This window comes from Tursiops truncatus, chromosome 9 (genome assembly GCF_011762595.2).
Source record: "Tursiops truncatus isolate mTurTru1 chromosome 9, mTurTru1.mat.Y, whole genome shotgun sequence".
NCBI classification, from domain to species: Eukaryota; Metazoa; Chordata; class Mammalia; order Artiodactyla; family Delphinidae; genus Tursiops; species Tursiops truncatus.
Window position 1 is genome coordinate 98,916,658 of NC_047042.1, and position 14,711 is coordinate 98,931,368.

Below are 14,711 nucleotides of genomic sequence, written 5' to 3' on the forward strand. Positions count from 1 at the left end.
CTCACGGGCCCGGCCACTGCCCGGCATGTGGGATCTTCCCGGACCGGGGCACGAACCCGCGTCCCCTGCATCGGCAGGCGGACTCTCAACCACTGCGCCACCAGGGAAGCCCAGCTATAGCTATTTTAAACGTAACTGATCTTTGACAAAGAAGCAAAGGTAATTTAATGGAGGAAGCATAGTCTTTTTAAATTTTTTATTTATTTTTACTTTTGAAATTGAAGTACAGCTGATTTACAATATTATATTAGTTTCAGGTGTACAGCATAGTGATTCAGTATTTTATAGATTATAGTCCATTTAAGGTTGTCACAAAATAATGGCTATAATTCCCATTGCTGTACAATATATCCTTGTTGCTTATCTATTTGCTTCATAATAGTTTGTACCTCTTAATCCCATACCCCTATTTTGTACCCCCCTTCCCTCTCCCCACTGTATCCAGTAGTTTATTTTCTATAACTGTGAGTCTGTCTAAAAGCATAGACTTTTTTTTTTCATCTTTATTGGAGTATAATTGCTTTACAATGGTGTGTTAGTTTCTGCTTTATAACAAAGTGAATCAGTTATACATATACATATATCCCCATATCTCTTCCCTCTTGTGTCTCCCTCCCTCCCACCCTCCCTATCCCACCCCTCTAGGTGGTCACAAAGCACTGAGCTGATCTCCCTGTGCTATGCAGCTGCTTCCCACTAGCTATCTATTTTACGTTTGGTAGTGTATATATGTCCATGACTCTCTCTCACTTTGTCCCAGCTTACCCTTCCCCCTCCCTGTATCCTCAAGTCCATTCTTTAGTAGGTCTATGTCTTTATTCCCGTCTTGCCCCTAGGTTCTTCATGACCATTTTTTTTCTTAGATTCCATATATATGTGTTAGCATATGGTATTCGTGTTTCTCTTTCTGACTTACTTCACTCTGTATGACAGACTCTAGGTCCATCCACCTCACTACAAATAACTCAATTTCATTCCTTTTTATGGCTGAGTAATATTCCATTGTATATACGTGCCACATCTTATTTATCCATTCATCTGTTGATGGACACTTAGGTTGTAAAAGCATAGACTTTTCAATAAATGATGCTGGACATCCACATGCAAAAAAAAAAAAAGAATCTAGTCACAGACCTTATACCTTTCACAAGAATCAATTCAAAAGAGGTCATGGATATAAATGTAAAATGTAAAACTATATAATTCCTAGAAGATAACACTGGAGGAAATCTAGGAGATCTTGGGTTTGGTGATGACTTTTTAGATAAAACACTAAAAGCATGATTTATGAAAGAAAAAATTGATGAGTTGAACTTCTTTGAAATTAAAACATTCTGGGCAAAAGACATTTTTAAAAGTGCTCAATGGCATGGAACAGAGAAAATATAAAGGAGAAAATCAAAGTTAGATTTTTGTAAAACTTATAAAATTAAACTTCTAGCCAGGCTGATCAAACAAAAAGAAATAATCATAAATTGCCAATATCAGAATTCGAAGAGGAACAAGTATTGGGTTCCCAAACGGACTTTTTGGCCAACCCAATAATTTAGCTCTTGTACATATTAAAGGGATGATAAAATATTTTATGTTTCTGCAAATAAATTCAACTACTTAAGTATAATGGAAAAATTCCTTGAAAAGCACATCATACAAAAATGAACATAAGAAGAAATAAAAAAACAGAATATTTTACATTTGGTTAAAAAATACTTTAAATTTAATTTATAATATTAGAATTTATAATATTAGGGAAAGTTTAATATAGGTTTGGGTCTGGGGATCAGAGACCTCAGAATCAGCTCTCTAACTTTACCAACAGTCCAAGGTTGAGTTTCTTCATCTTGGGATTGATGTAGGCGTTTGTCTGTAGGTCAACCTTGCCTTCTGGGTTTGCCTGTCCTCATGGCTCTCAACTCCCCTTTTAGCTCCACATCCTTTTTATGTGTATTGTCTGCTTCATGCTTGGAGTTTTCCTAATTTTCTAGTGAGCTCATCAGTCATAAAGATTGTGTTTATTTTATTTTATTTATTTATTTTTTTGCGCTACGCAGGCCTCTCACTGCTGTGGCCTCTCCCGTTGCGGAGCACAGGCTCCGGACGCGCAGGCTCAGCGGCCATGGCTCACGGGCCCAGCCGCTCCGCGGCATGTGGGATCTTCCCGGACCGGGGCACGAACCCGTGTCCCCTGCATCGGCAGGCGGACTCTCAACCACTGCGCCACCAGGGAAGCCCTGTGTTTATTTTTAAAAATTCTAGTTGCGTTTAACAGGATGGTGCTCCAAACTATTCAGTCCACCATCTTGTCTGAAGCGTAAGCGTCTGTGTGAGTTTCAATGCTAACTGGGAATGGGCACCAGGGGTAAAGTCTGGCTGAGCCTCTTTCAATGTTAAGCAAATTTGATGCACATAAAACAGACTATTGATGTGTGAGTGTGTCCGCGTGTGATTGTTGAACACGCATTGGTTGTGTTACAGAAATGAGCCACGTGTTCACTTACCATCTTCTGAAGATAAAACCATAGCACAGAATTAAAGACATGTGATCTCAGGAATTCTACAGCTTACTTGTTATTGTACTGTACCCAGTAGAAATTTTATTGTTATTTTTGTTATATTCAGTAGAAATAGTAAGTATAAAGAAGAAAAGGAGTTTTTAGGGACATAAAACTGACTTTAGAGATTTGCAAATGAGAGGAATTTTATGTTTACAAGTATCAAAAGCTATATTTCAATACAAACAGTAACTTTTAAAATCATTTGGTTTACTGACAAATAGAATGATGTTAAGATTTAAGCACTTCACAGAATCTCAAATGTTTGGTGCTGTCAGGCACTGTGTTCTACAGGGGAGGCACAGTGTGTGATTCACCCACTAAATGACAGTGGATAGAGAACCACTGATTGTAACTATAATATAGGAGTCTTGCATTCCCGTCTAATGGTCTTTCTAAAAATTACCATTAATTTTTGGGGTATAATTAACAGTAAGCGACAGAATAAATGGCACATGGTAAACAGTAAGCGGTAAAAGAAATTGCACATTCCGTGCAAGACACGAAATAACAGAGTTTGCAATCTGACAAACACCTGAATACACATCACTATTAGGATTAGGGCTTTGGCCATGGCTGAACGTCTCTGAATTTCCGTGTACTTTACAAAGCTCTCTTTGAAGTCCTGTAATCTTTCCTCTGACTGCACAGTTGCACATTCTGACCCTGTTACTAGGCTGTACAGCCCATTGCTGTAGTGGCCACCCCTCTTCGCCATCACTAGGCTCTCAGTCAAGTCCATTAGCTCCTTCACCTGGTCATCCCGATTGCTCCCTTTAGCACGGTTACTAAAGGCACACACTCGCCCCCCACACGCAGCCACCAGCTCGCTTAGGGCTTTGTTATCTGAGCCATGGATGTAATCCATCAAGGAGCCTCCCTTGAGGTCTTCCTTGTGGGTGAAGAGGACAATTGTGTGTCTCATGGCATCCTCTCCAAAGATCTCCTTCACCTTCTGCACAGCCTGCTGGTCCTCCGTGGTGAATCGGCCCAGCTGTGTCACCAGGAGCAGCACGTGAGGTCCTGGTGCGGAGAGTAAGTAGCACTTCTGTACCTCTTTGTACAGGGATTCAGAGGGGCCCTTCCCAGAAAACATGTCTGGTGTGTCAATGACAACCATCTCTTTGTCTCCCCAGCTTCCCCGACTTTTACTGCAAGTCTTCGTCAAGGACTGGGCACTCGGTCTGGACTCAAATGCTTCCTTCCCGAGGATGCTGTTCCCTGTAGCACTTTTGCCGGTTCCTGTTTTGCCCACCAGAATGACTCTCAGCTCTGATCCTCCGGCATGTTGAGCTTGTTGACTCTTTGTATATGGTCCTGCTAAGAGCAAGTTTACTTAGAAGAGAAAGACAAATACCGTATGATATCGCTTATATGTGGAATCTAAAAAAATGATACAAATGAACTCATTTACAAAACAGGTATAGACTCACAGACTTACAGTTACCAAAAGGGAAACAGGCAGCGGAGTGATAAATTAGGAGTTTGGGATTAAAATATACACACTACTATATATAAAATGGATAACCGACAAGGACCTACTGTATAGCACAGGGAACTATACTCGATATCTTGTAATAACCTACAATGGAAAAGAATCTAAAAATCTATTCATATGCGTATGTGTGTGTGTGTGTGTATAACTGAATCATTTTGTTGTAAAACTGAAAGTAACACAGCACTGTAAATCAACTATATTTCAATTAAAAAAAACAAAGGTGAAAAAAAAAAAAGAAGAAGCTTGCTTCGTTATTCCCACACCGATCATGCCAATGGAATATTTTTAATGATAAGGAAAAGTCTGGGAAAAGATACTCTCACAATGTATGGTATTTCTGAAATAGAAGCTAACTCTATTATCAAATAAAATAATGATTTTTAAAACTCTAGATTTCTCTAGGTCTGCAGGGCATTGCCATGTTGGCTCCTAGAAAAACATATTTGGAGGATGAGTTAGAATTAAAAACATACCTTGTCATTCAAAATTTGCCTATATCATCCAGTTCTGGCCCTGTAAAAGGCAAATTTTCTGGAGATGAGAGACGGGTAGCCAAGACAGTGGGTTCCGTCTTCAGGTGGGGAAAGTAACCTGACTGTTCCAGGACCAGAGACGGCTCCTCTGACCGTGGCTGGGCAGAGGTGTGGTCCCGACCACCAGCGAAATGGTTAGACCAGGAAAATACTGAAATGAACATTGTGAAATGATCCTCTCTAGTGAAGAAACTGCTGCTCACTTATGCTTTGCTTCAAAGTATAGCATGATTTTTATACAACATAAGCACAGGATGGGTAAACAGGCACAGAGAGGAAGTCACTTTCTTACCAGAGTGACTGCATTCCTTTCGGCCCATGGCAGTTCCTGAGGGACAGAGAGACCAGAGACCAATTAAAAAACTATCATTTTTGAGTTACGACTCATGAGAGAACCTTATATTTCTAGAACACGTTCACAACCATGCCTCATTTGTCTACACAAAGCTGAGGAGGTGGGTGGAAAGAAGTACTATCTCTCTTTTACAGAGAAGTTTAGTCACTTGCTCAGAGTCAACCCAGTGAGTCAGAAGATGGGTTTGGCTTGTCGCCCCACCTACTTCTTCTTATCTGCATGCCCACCTCTCCTCCACTTACCCTCCTCCCTGAAGGACCTCTGCGCCCGCTCTTGCTTTCCGTGGCCACACACCTTCCTTTCCCTCTGCGTCCTTTCTAGGTCTGCCTTGGGTCCCAGGTTCAGACTGCTCTTTCTTTCGATCCTTCTCCAGCTCGCCCAGCCCCTCCCTCCACGCTGCGTCCTTGCTGAGAGGCTCAATGAATTAAGAACACGACTCCAGAAAAGTACACTGTCCTTTAAACCAGAAATACACTTCATTTGATCCGTTAATTACTTGAATTTTCCTCTTTCCACGTAGAAGCCTTGCCATTTAGTTCCTTTTCCTACTCAGAGAAACGTTTCTTAAAACTGGCAGCCGGTACCAAGCGACAAGGCAGAGAAAATGCATGAGTTAATGACCAAATTCTTCCCAGTTAGCACTTTTTATTGGCTCTATGCAAACGAAGCTCTCTTTGCCAGTAATGGGTAATCTAAATTCCATGAAGTTTACAGGTCCTGTAAACTGGCTTCACTTAAGCCAGATGCCATCACTCTAAATTGTTTCCCTGAAAATAGGGCAAATTTGTTAAAAAAATTTTTCTTTAGCCTGGGAACTAGAAATCAACACTGCAGAACTTTCTTGAGTGTGGACTTACCTGAGTTATTTTTGAAAGAAACAGAAGCCTCCCCAGTGAAATCTGTGACTTGCCCGTTCAGCTTGAAGAGAAAAAAAAAAACCAAACAAACCAGAAAACCGGAAACCTAGTCTGCTTCTTCCTCTCTCGAATCTCCACTGAGTTTCCTCACTGCAAGTGAGCCCCAGCACATGTCTGTGTCTGATTCTCTTTTTAAAAATAGTTAAAATGGCAAAGTTTAATGAATAATTTGTTGTCGCATGGACTGTCTTTTCTCAATAGTGAAAAAAACAATGTTTGAATCATTTAAACTGGACAGGAAGAAAAGGGGCGCCAGGGATGCCGGTAGATTTGTTTCCTTCCCACCCGGGCTGTGTCCCCGCAGTTACAGGTTTGCCTGAATGAACACCCCTCAACTCCTCCCAGGAGGAATGACACCTCATCCACACCGTAGCAGTGACTGTCCTAAAGGCAAGTGCCGCTGGGCTGGGGGCAGAAAGAGCGTGGGTGTGAGGGGCACAGGACAGGGCACTGTGCAGAGCGGGGAGGGTACAGAAAGGGGAACCCGGGAGAAGCCCATGTCTGTCTGACTGTAACAGTCACGTCCATCAGAGCACTTGGAAATAACTCACTCATGGTTTCCCTGCTTTTCCTTCCTGTCCAGTTCTGCAATGTCAGGGAGGCACCCCTGGGAAGCAATGATCTAGGCAGTGTCTACAATAATAATCTGAGTCTCTACATTCAGGAAGAATGACCCAAGGGGTTAAAGCTGAAATCACTCAAATGCTTTTTTTCCCTTATTTATATGACGTTCACCACAGCAGGGGCAGAGAAAATGTGGGACTTAGATAGCCTTTAAATATCCCAGATTAGTAGTGGTGCACTTTGCTTTCTCTCCCAACCACTGATGAGAAACAATCAGAGGCCCCGACCTCATTATAGGAGAGGTTTGGAAACACAGTGGAGTCCCGGGACACGGGTGGACACCACTGCTTCGTCACACACTAACTATTATCACCGTTTTGCATTCTTCCACATCCTTTACTATGCATCTTCTACTTAATATCAGTAATCTCTTCCTAAAAACAAACGATTCTGTGTCAAAATACTAACAGGGACCTATTTCTTATTGTTTTTTATGAAAACACAATATAATAATATAATAATATAATATAATAATATAATAATGCAATATCAAATTCAAAGCCCATCGATTTTCTAAATCACATGTAAAATTCACTAAAGTACCTATATAAAAACTTTTTTTTCAGAACAAAAGCTTAAAATATTGCTCTTTTGAATACCCCAAATATTTTTGGTTTATAAAAGAAAGTTATTGGATAAGTATCCTGACAAACAACTCAATTAAAAAATGGGCAAAGGACCTGAATAGATATTGTTTCTGAGAAGACATACAAATAGCCAACAGGTCCATGAAAAGGTGTCAACATCACTAATCATCAGGGGAATGCAGATCGAAACCGCGATGGGCTATCACCTCACACCTGTTAGGATGCTATCATCACAAAGACAGGAGAGACGTGTTTGTGAGGATGTGGAGAAATCACGCGGTGGTAGGAGTGTAAATCGGTATAGCTACTATGGAGAACAGTATGGAGGTTCCTAAAAAAATGCAAAATAGGGCTTCCCTGGTGGCGCAGTGGTTGAGAGTCCGCCTGCCGATGCAGGGGACACGGGTTCGTGCCCCGGTCCGGGAAGATCCCACATCCCGCGGAGCAGCTGGGCCCGTGAGCCATGGCCACTGAGCCTGCACATCCCGAGCCTGTGCTCCGCAACGGGAGAGGCCACAGCAGTGAGAGGCCCACGTACCGCAAAAAAAAGAAGAGAAAAAGAAAAGAGGTTTTGTGGAGGGTGGAGGGAAATCAAAAACAAGTCACAATGGCTGTTCAGTGCAGGTGAAAGTGTGTGGGGTGAACTGGTGAAGCAGGGAAGGAACGACGGACGCCTGACTTTCAAAGTTTCACTGAAGTGATGGGTGCAAAACAAAAACTCAGTGAACAAACGAATAAACCCCAAACAAACAAACAACAAAAGACCCAACCTGGAGCTTTTCAAAGAGGCTGGACTGAGCGACTTGTCTGCTGAAAAGTGTGAGGAAATGTTAGCTTCACATTGCAAAGGACTAGCTGCCGAAGACCTAGTTCCAAAGGATGCTCAGGGTTGCAAGAAGGGTCATCTCATGGAATAACTGGAAAGATTAATGGCTAAACAAGTTTTTCAATATTTATTTAGGCTGTGCTGGGTCTCAGTTGCGGCATGCGGGCTTTTTAGCTGCAGCATGCGAACTCTTAGTGGCAGCATGCATGCGGGATCTAGTTCCCCAACCAGGGATTGAAGCCAGGCCCCCTGTATTGAGACTGCGGAGTCCTACCCACTGGACAACCAGGGAAATCCCTAATGGCTAAAATTTTAATTTAAAAAGTTTTAAAGACATTTTACATCAAACAAGACATCAACAGAAGCATTCCACTAAAAGATGCAATTATCAGCAGTATTACATTACAAAAAGAGGTATATTGCAAGCAAGGGAACCCAAAGAGATGTCTATTTCGAGCTTCCTTCTATCACATTGCTTTGTCTATGGTTTCAAATGATGGCTCACAATCGTCTCCTTGTGGAACATCTCGTACCATGAGGTAAAGATAGTTGTCAGCTCCTTGGAATTGGACATGGACATACCTCAGGTGTGGACTGTTCTACCCACTCCTTCACCAGTTCAGTCCCACACAGTCACCCCCACTCAGTAGCCACAGTGACCGCTCTTTGATCTGCTTCCTCTCTCAGTGGACAAGCTGACAATAATCCCTTTAAATTCCTCTGACTTTACATCACTATGGTGAACTCGGGAATCGAAACCACCAGGAGTAAAGCGCTGTCACCTTGGTGAAGGCGTGAAGAAGCCATCTGGAACATTCCAGCCCCAAAAGATGCAACAGGGAGGAATCAAGGAACACAGTTGGCCAGCAGGGAGGCACAGAGGTGTGGAGCTAGGCCAGTGTCCCCACCAGCTGAAGCCCCAGTCTGCGTGGAGAAGAGGCAGGGGAGAACTTCTGTGCTCTGCCCGACTTCCTGAGGCACAAAATCACGAGCATAATAAAACTGCTTTTGCCACTGAGTTTTTTGTTTTTTTATTTTTGCGGTACGCGGGCCTCTCACTGCTGTGGCCTCTCCCGTTGCGGAGCACAGGCTCCGGACGCGCAGGCTCAGCGGCCATGGCTCACGGGCCCAGCCGCTCCGCGGCATGTGGGATCTTCCCGGACTGGGGCACGAACCTGTGTCCCCTGCATCGGCAGGCGGACTCCCAACCACTGCACCACCAGGGAAGCCCCATGCCACTGAGTTTTGGAGTGATTTGTTATATAGCAATAGATGATTGGATCACCTGAATAGATTCCTAGATATGGAATTGCTAGACAATTGGTAGATGCATTTGTAATTTTGATAGATATTACTGGATTGTCCACAATAAAAATTTTAACCAAACTAGTTACACCAGCATTTTGTTAATTTCCCCATATCCTTGTTCATGATTTTATCTGCCAATCTGATCAATGAAAACTTGTATCCCTGTGATTTTATATGCGTTACTCAACGTGAATGTGGTCGAGTTATTTTTTGTATGTTAAAGAACTATGTCTTTTTTATTATGTTCTCATGTGTTTGTTACTCATGTTTAAATTCTGTTGTTAATCGTTCTGACATTGATTTGTAGAAGTTCTTTATGTGGCCGAAAATGATTGTTTTACCTCTTCCTCTTGGAGTTTTGAAAATAACCATCCAATTTTGTCCACTGTTTGTTTTCTGTGGCTAGTATTCAGAAGAATGTTCAATAATATATAGGAGGTCTCCTTAACTTGTTTCTAACTTTTGTGGCAATACCTCAACGCTTCCAGTTAAATAAGGTGTGGGCTTTGAGGTTGAGATGGAAATTTAAAAAGTAACCAGTTATTAGATGCTGAATTTTACCAAATTACCTTCCAACACTAAGGTGATGACTGGATTATGTTGCTCCATAGCTTTATAATGCATTAAATTATATGAAAATATTTCCTGATGTTGAACCTTCTTTGCATATTTGGGACTAATCTTTCTCATCTAAGTTATTGCTGGTTTCTCTTTGATAATAGTTAATTTTTGCAGTTCTTCATGAGTGATCTTCTTCATTTCTAAAACAAAGAAATTCTTTTCCCGTTGATTGGCCTGGTTCTAGCTGTATCTGGTTTTGGGGTCTCATTTTCCTTCCAAACGTATCAACCATGGCGTTTTTCTCGAATAGATACTTGCACTCCAGAAGAATTCTGGTTCTGTCTTTTAAGAAAACAAGATTTTTACCATCACTACCTTTCACCATCACCTCTTCCTTTCTTAGGCAAGCCTGACGTTAAACAAAGACTATAGCATAGTGAATGTTATGAAGGAAAATGCCAGGGTGCCACTGGGAATGTATAAAGGATAAACTAAACTAATGGGAGGGGGGTAGCTGGGAAAGACTTCTGAGAAAAAGTAAAATTGTTTGAGCTGAACTTGAAAAGGGAGTGAGGAAAGGGATTGGAGGTGTTTCCTGGAATAAGTAGCAGCATATTCCAAGGCAAGTGACAGCACGGAACTCTCAGGTATTAAGGAAGGCAAGGATGGCTAGAACCTAGAGGCAGGAAGTCAGATTGTGTAGCAATGAGGCTGGAGATTGAAGCAGGCAGTTGTCAAGTTTGGATCCTGAATGTTTTCTTGCAAAACAATGGCAACTCACTCTGACATTGACTTGGGGTTGTAGTGCATGGCCCCGATTGTGAGTTATGTGAAGAATGGATTCGAAATCGAATGGATTCGAATCCAATGGATTCGAAATCCCCTCTGCCACGCCTCAGCTGCAGCCCACCATCCCTGAACTGTCGCTCCTCTCTTCTGAGTAAAGCTCTTTGCTTAGGCCGAGAAAACAGCACACAGGGAGAGACTTAGAAGGATGTCCAAGGGGCTTGAAGTAGTTCAAGTGAAGAGGTAAAGCTTCAAGTCCTCAAACACCAGGTACAGGCTGGAAGGTTCGGTTAGTGTAGCCTATGACCCATTGCTCTCAGATGTGTAGGATATTTTAAAAGAGATGGGCACCTCAGATCTAACATGCTGCCAGGTCCTGGGTTTGAATATTGTTGCAGTTTATCTTATGACAGGGTTTCCGAAAGCAACCTCATCACTCGAGATGAACTGTGCCGAAGCACAGCAGTAGAGGGCTGCCTCTCGCTCAGGCAAAACAGCGCCGTCTGTCCTGCTGTGGTAGCTTTCATTTACGCATTATCTATGTTTACATCTTAAGACTTGTTTTCTTAACATTCCAGAAATGCCAAAGCAGCAACATAGGCTTCTATTGATTATACAAGCAACAGTGGGCTTTCTTGAAGACATGCCGTGCTACGCGTCCTTGAGCTCAGAAGCAGCACAAGGACATCTCCGTGTGTTCCCATCATTCTGATTATACTGAAGCAGCACAAGGACGTTTCCTTGTGTTCTGATTATACTGAGGTCATTTCATGCATCAGTGCCCAAAGTCTCCAGGACTGCCTGCAGTCCTGGCTTATTCGCCCGCCCTCGGTTTGCCGAGGGGTGCCAGCCCCTTGCCTTGCAGAGGGGTTCTGGCCTATGGGTCACGTCCCCTTTCCATGTCCTCGGTTATTCCACTACAAATATTATCCATTGAAATTGTAGAGATGGCTCTATTTGCTCTAGTTCTAACTTCCTGTCTTCCACATGTCCACCCAAACTGCTCCGTCATTTTTAGTTACCCATCAGTGACCACCGATGACCAAAAGACATCCTCCGTATACTCAATGGGGTTTTGGAATCTGACCGTTTCAATTCCTGTTTGGCCATTAACCAGCTATGTGTCCTTAGGCAAATCTGACTCTAATTTCCTTCATCTTCAAATGGGAAAAAACTTAAACTACTGATAGGATTGTCAGAATTAAATGGAAAAATATATGTAAAGCAGGTAGCCCCAGCACCTAGCACCGTGGTTTCCAAGCCGTAGCCTGCATCGGAATCGTCTGAAGAACTTGGGAAAACACAGGGCAACATCCCTGGAGTTTCTGAATTAGTAGGATTTGGGTGGAGCCTGAAAAGTGGGAGTTCTAGCAAGTTCCCAGGTGATACTAAAGCTACTAGTCCAAGGACCTCATTTTGAGGACTGCTGCCCTAGGGCATTGTCATCATCTGTATTGTTGAAGTGGGGTTACCATCATGTGCCCTCTACCCAACTATAAACAGAAGTAGGGGGGTTATCTCTGAGGCACCTTAACTTTCTGGCTTTCTCCCTACATAGGACATCTAGGACATTTCCTGATTGCCCAAAGCACTTCTACATTTTCTTTCTTTTAGGTTCATCTCAGATGAGAGGGTCCAATGCTGACTTTCGCACCCCAAACCTTTACGTTTCAGATGTGCTTTGTCTATCCCGCTTATGGTCTCCCGTTAGCTGATTTAATCCTAGGTGAAAGACCTTCTACAGAAAATGCCTTAGCCCAGTGGCTCTCGGATTTTACCTTGCATCAGACTCACTTGGAGGGTTTGAAAAAGCGCAGATTGCTGGACTCCCAGAGTTTCTGGTTCAGTACGTTGGGGAGGGAGCCCAAGACTTTGTATTTCTAACGAGTTTCCAATTCACGCTGCTGCTGCTGCTTCCTGGCCCGCACGTTGAGCAGCTCCGGCCTCGTACTCAGTAATTCTGCAAAGTAGCTGCTGGGAGTAGTTTCCATGACTCTGGGGATCAGAGTCGGTGGCCATGTACATAACCAGTAAGTAGAGTCAGATGTCTCTGATGTGCCTGTCATGCGTCAGAGGACGATGTAAGGGAAAAAAGAAGAAACCAATGTGGCTTCATCTCTGCAGGTATCCTCGTATATTGATGAGACGACAAGGACTGATACCTGTGGAAAAGAGGAGCCCAGTGATCTCAAGTTGCTGTGTAGGAGGGCAGAGAGGAGGTTTTCTCTAAAGGATGGGAGGACGGGATACGTGGAGAGACAGACAGGTGGGAGGAAATGGCATGAACGATGGTTTGAAGGTAGAAGTAAGCATTGCATGGGTGGGGAAAAGTGCACAGGTGAACTGCGCTACGTGGTGGCGCGAACTACGCTACCATGTAATTACTGCTGGCTGAACACTGTGTTTCATATCCTCTTCTCATTTAATACTTCACAGCCACACTGGGAAGTAAAGATTATTATCTCCACATCTAAAGAAGTAAAAATAAGATTCAGAAAATTGAATAACTTGAACAACGTTACTTAGAGAATGAGTTTGGGGCCAGAGCGGGGAAGGGAACTTTCAGGACCCCAAGCCTATGGCTGTGTCCTTTATAAGGTAGCAGAATAGAAGGAGATGGGGCTGCGAAGAAAGTTTGAAGTCTGATGTAAATCTGTCGATTCCAGGCCAAGAAGTATGAACTGTGACCTATAGTGGGGGGTCTCTTGAGCAACAGACACATGAGAAAGCTGAGTTGCATAATCTGGATTTGGTACATGGAGGTTAAATTAAGGAAGTGAAACTGGGACAAGAGGGAAGTTACCTTCTATCTACGTGAACTCCCATTTCCCTCTCCCTCCCTCTTTTTTTCCATACTCCTCCCAACCCTGTGTTACCCAGTATCAGTCTCTTTCACTTCCTCTCCTTCTTTCTTGCACAATGTCTTTTTTTTTTTAACTGAAGTATAGTTGATTTACAATGTTGTCTTAGTTTTCAGGTGTACAGCAAAGTGATTCAGTTATACATACACATATATTCTTTTTCAGATTCTTTTCCATTATAGGTTATTACAAGCTACTGAATATAGTCTCCTGTGCTATACGGTAGGTCCTCGTTGGTTATCTATTTTATATATAGTCGTGTCTATCTGTTCATTCCAAACTCCCAAGTTATCCCTCCCCGCTTTCCCCTTTGGTAACCATGTTTGTTTTCCATGGCTGTGAGTCTGTATCTGTTTTGTAAATAAGCTTATTTGTATTTTTTTAGATTCTACATATACATAATATCGTATATTTGTCTTTCTCTGTCTTGTTTACCTCACTTAGTTTGCTAATCTCTAGGTCCATCATGTGGCTGCAAATGGCATTATTTCATTCTTTATTTTATGGCTACATGGAATTCCATTGTATATAGGTACCACATCTTTTTTATCCATTCATCTGTTGATGGACACTTAGGTTCACAATGTCTTTTTTAACACTCCTGACCGCAGTTCCTTACCCCACGACATCAGGGAGTCTGAGGTACCCAGTCTTAGGAGAACACACTTCCCTTCAATCCTGGTTTCCAGTCTTGACAGATTCCAGAACTGATGAGTCTGAGGGTCACAAAGAGTAGAGCAGAGGCACTAGCTTTTCTGGAAAGGCCATTCTAGACTCTGCCCAGGCTGCTCCTTAGAGAGTGCTGCAACCGAAGTACACACACACACACACACACACACCTACTGTGGCGCTCAGCCCCCAGTCTGTTCCCAGCCTCTTCTGCTCTCAGGTCTTACCCTTTCTAAGGATTAGCACCTCTGTGGAGGAATTTGCTTCAGAGGTTAATTTATTCTGGACACTGGGCCATGATTTCCTTTTCCTAGAGATGGAGGACATTTCAGGCAGCAGGCAGACTGTTAAGCTAGGGTGGTTAGAGATGGTTGCAAGGCCCCCTTTCCTATAAATGTGACCCGCTGGCAGTGAGACACACACACACAATGACAGGAACTTGAATTCCTACCTGGAGAACTATACTGGGGTTAACAGAGGGGAGTGTATTAACTCCAAAAGCCCTTGTTCTACTGCATTAAGATATATAAGGGCTTTTTTCTAGGCTTTCCCTAAAATCGTCTCTGCCTCTTCCTACTAATACACTAGACCTTCCCTCTCTGAGTGTCACCACAGTACTCATTATACCTGTGAG

The 14,711-nt window shown here is 42.9% G+C and overlaps 1 protein-coding gene across 8 annotated transcripts; it reads right to left on the reverse strand.

The window, feature by feature from the left end:
• Window positions 1–2,680: 2,680 nt before the first annotated feature.
• Window positions 2,681–6,042, reverse strand: GIMAP2 (GTPase, IMAP family member 2). 8 transcript variants are annotated; one of them, XM_019933943.3, is made up of 3 exons: window positions 5,796–5,878; window positions 4,876–4,911; window positions 2,681–3,869 (listed from the first exon to the last, which is right to left on the reverse strand). In XM_019933943.3, exons 2-3 carry the CDS (start codon window positions 4,901–4,903, stop codon window positions 2,908–2,910), a joined length of 990 nt encoding a protein of 329 aa, XP_019789502.1. In that variant the 5' UTR covers window positions 4,904–4,911; window positions 5,796–5,878; the 3' UTR covers window positions 2,681–2,907. The 8 variants fall into 8 exon arrangements, 5 of the variants coding, with proteins under 5 accessions (XP_019789502.1, XP_019789499.1, XP_033719355.1 ...); XM_019933940.3 differs by having other exon boundaries at window positions 2,681–3,872; window positions 5,796–5,867; XM_033863464.2 differs by lacking the exon at window positions 5,796–5,878 and adding an exon at window positions 5,233–5,480.
• Between the last annotated feature and the right edge of the window lie 8,669 nt (window positions 6,043–14,711).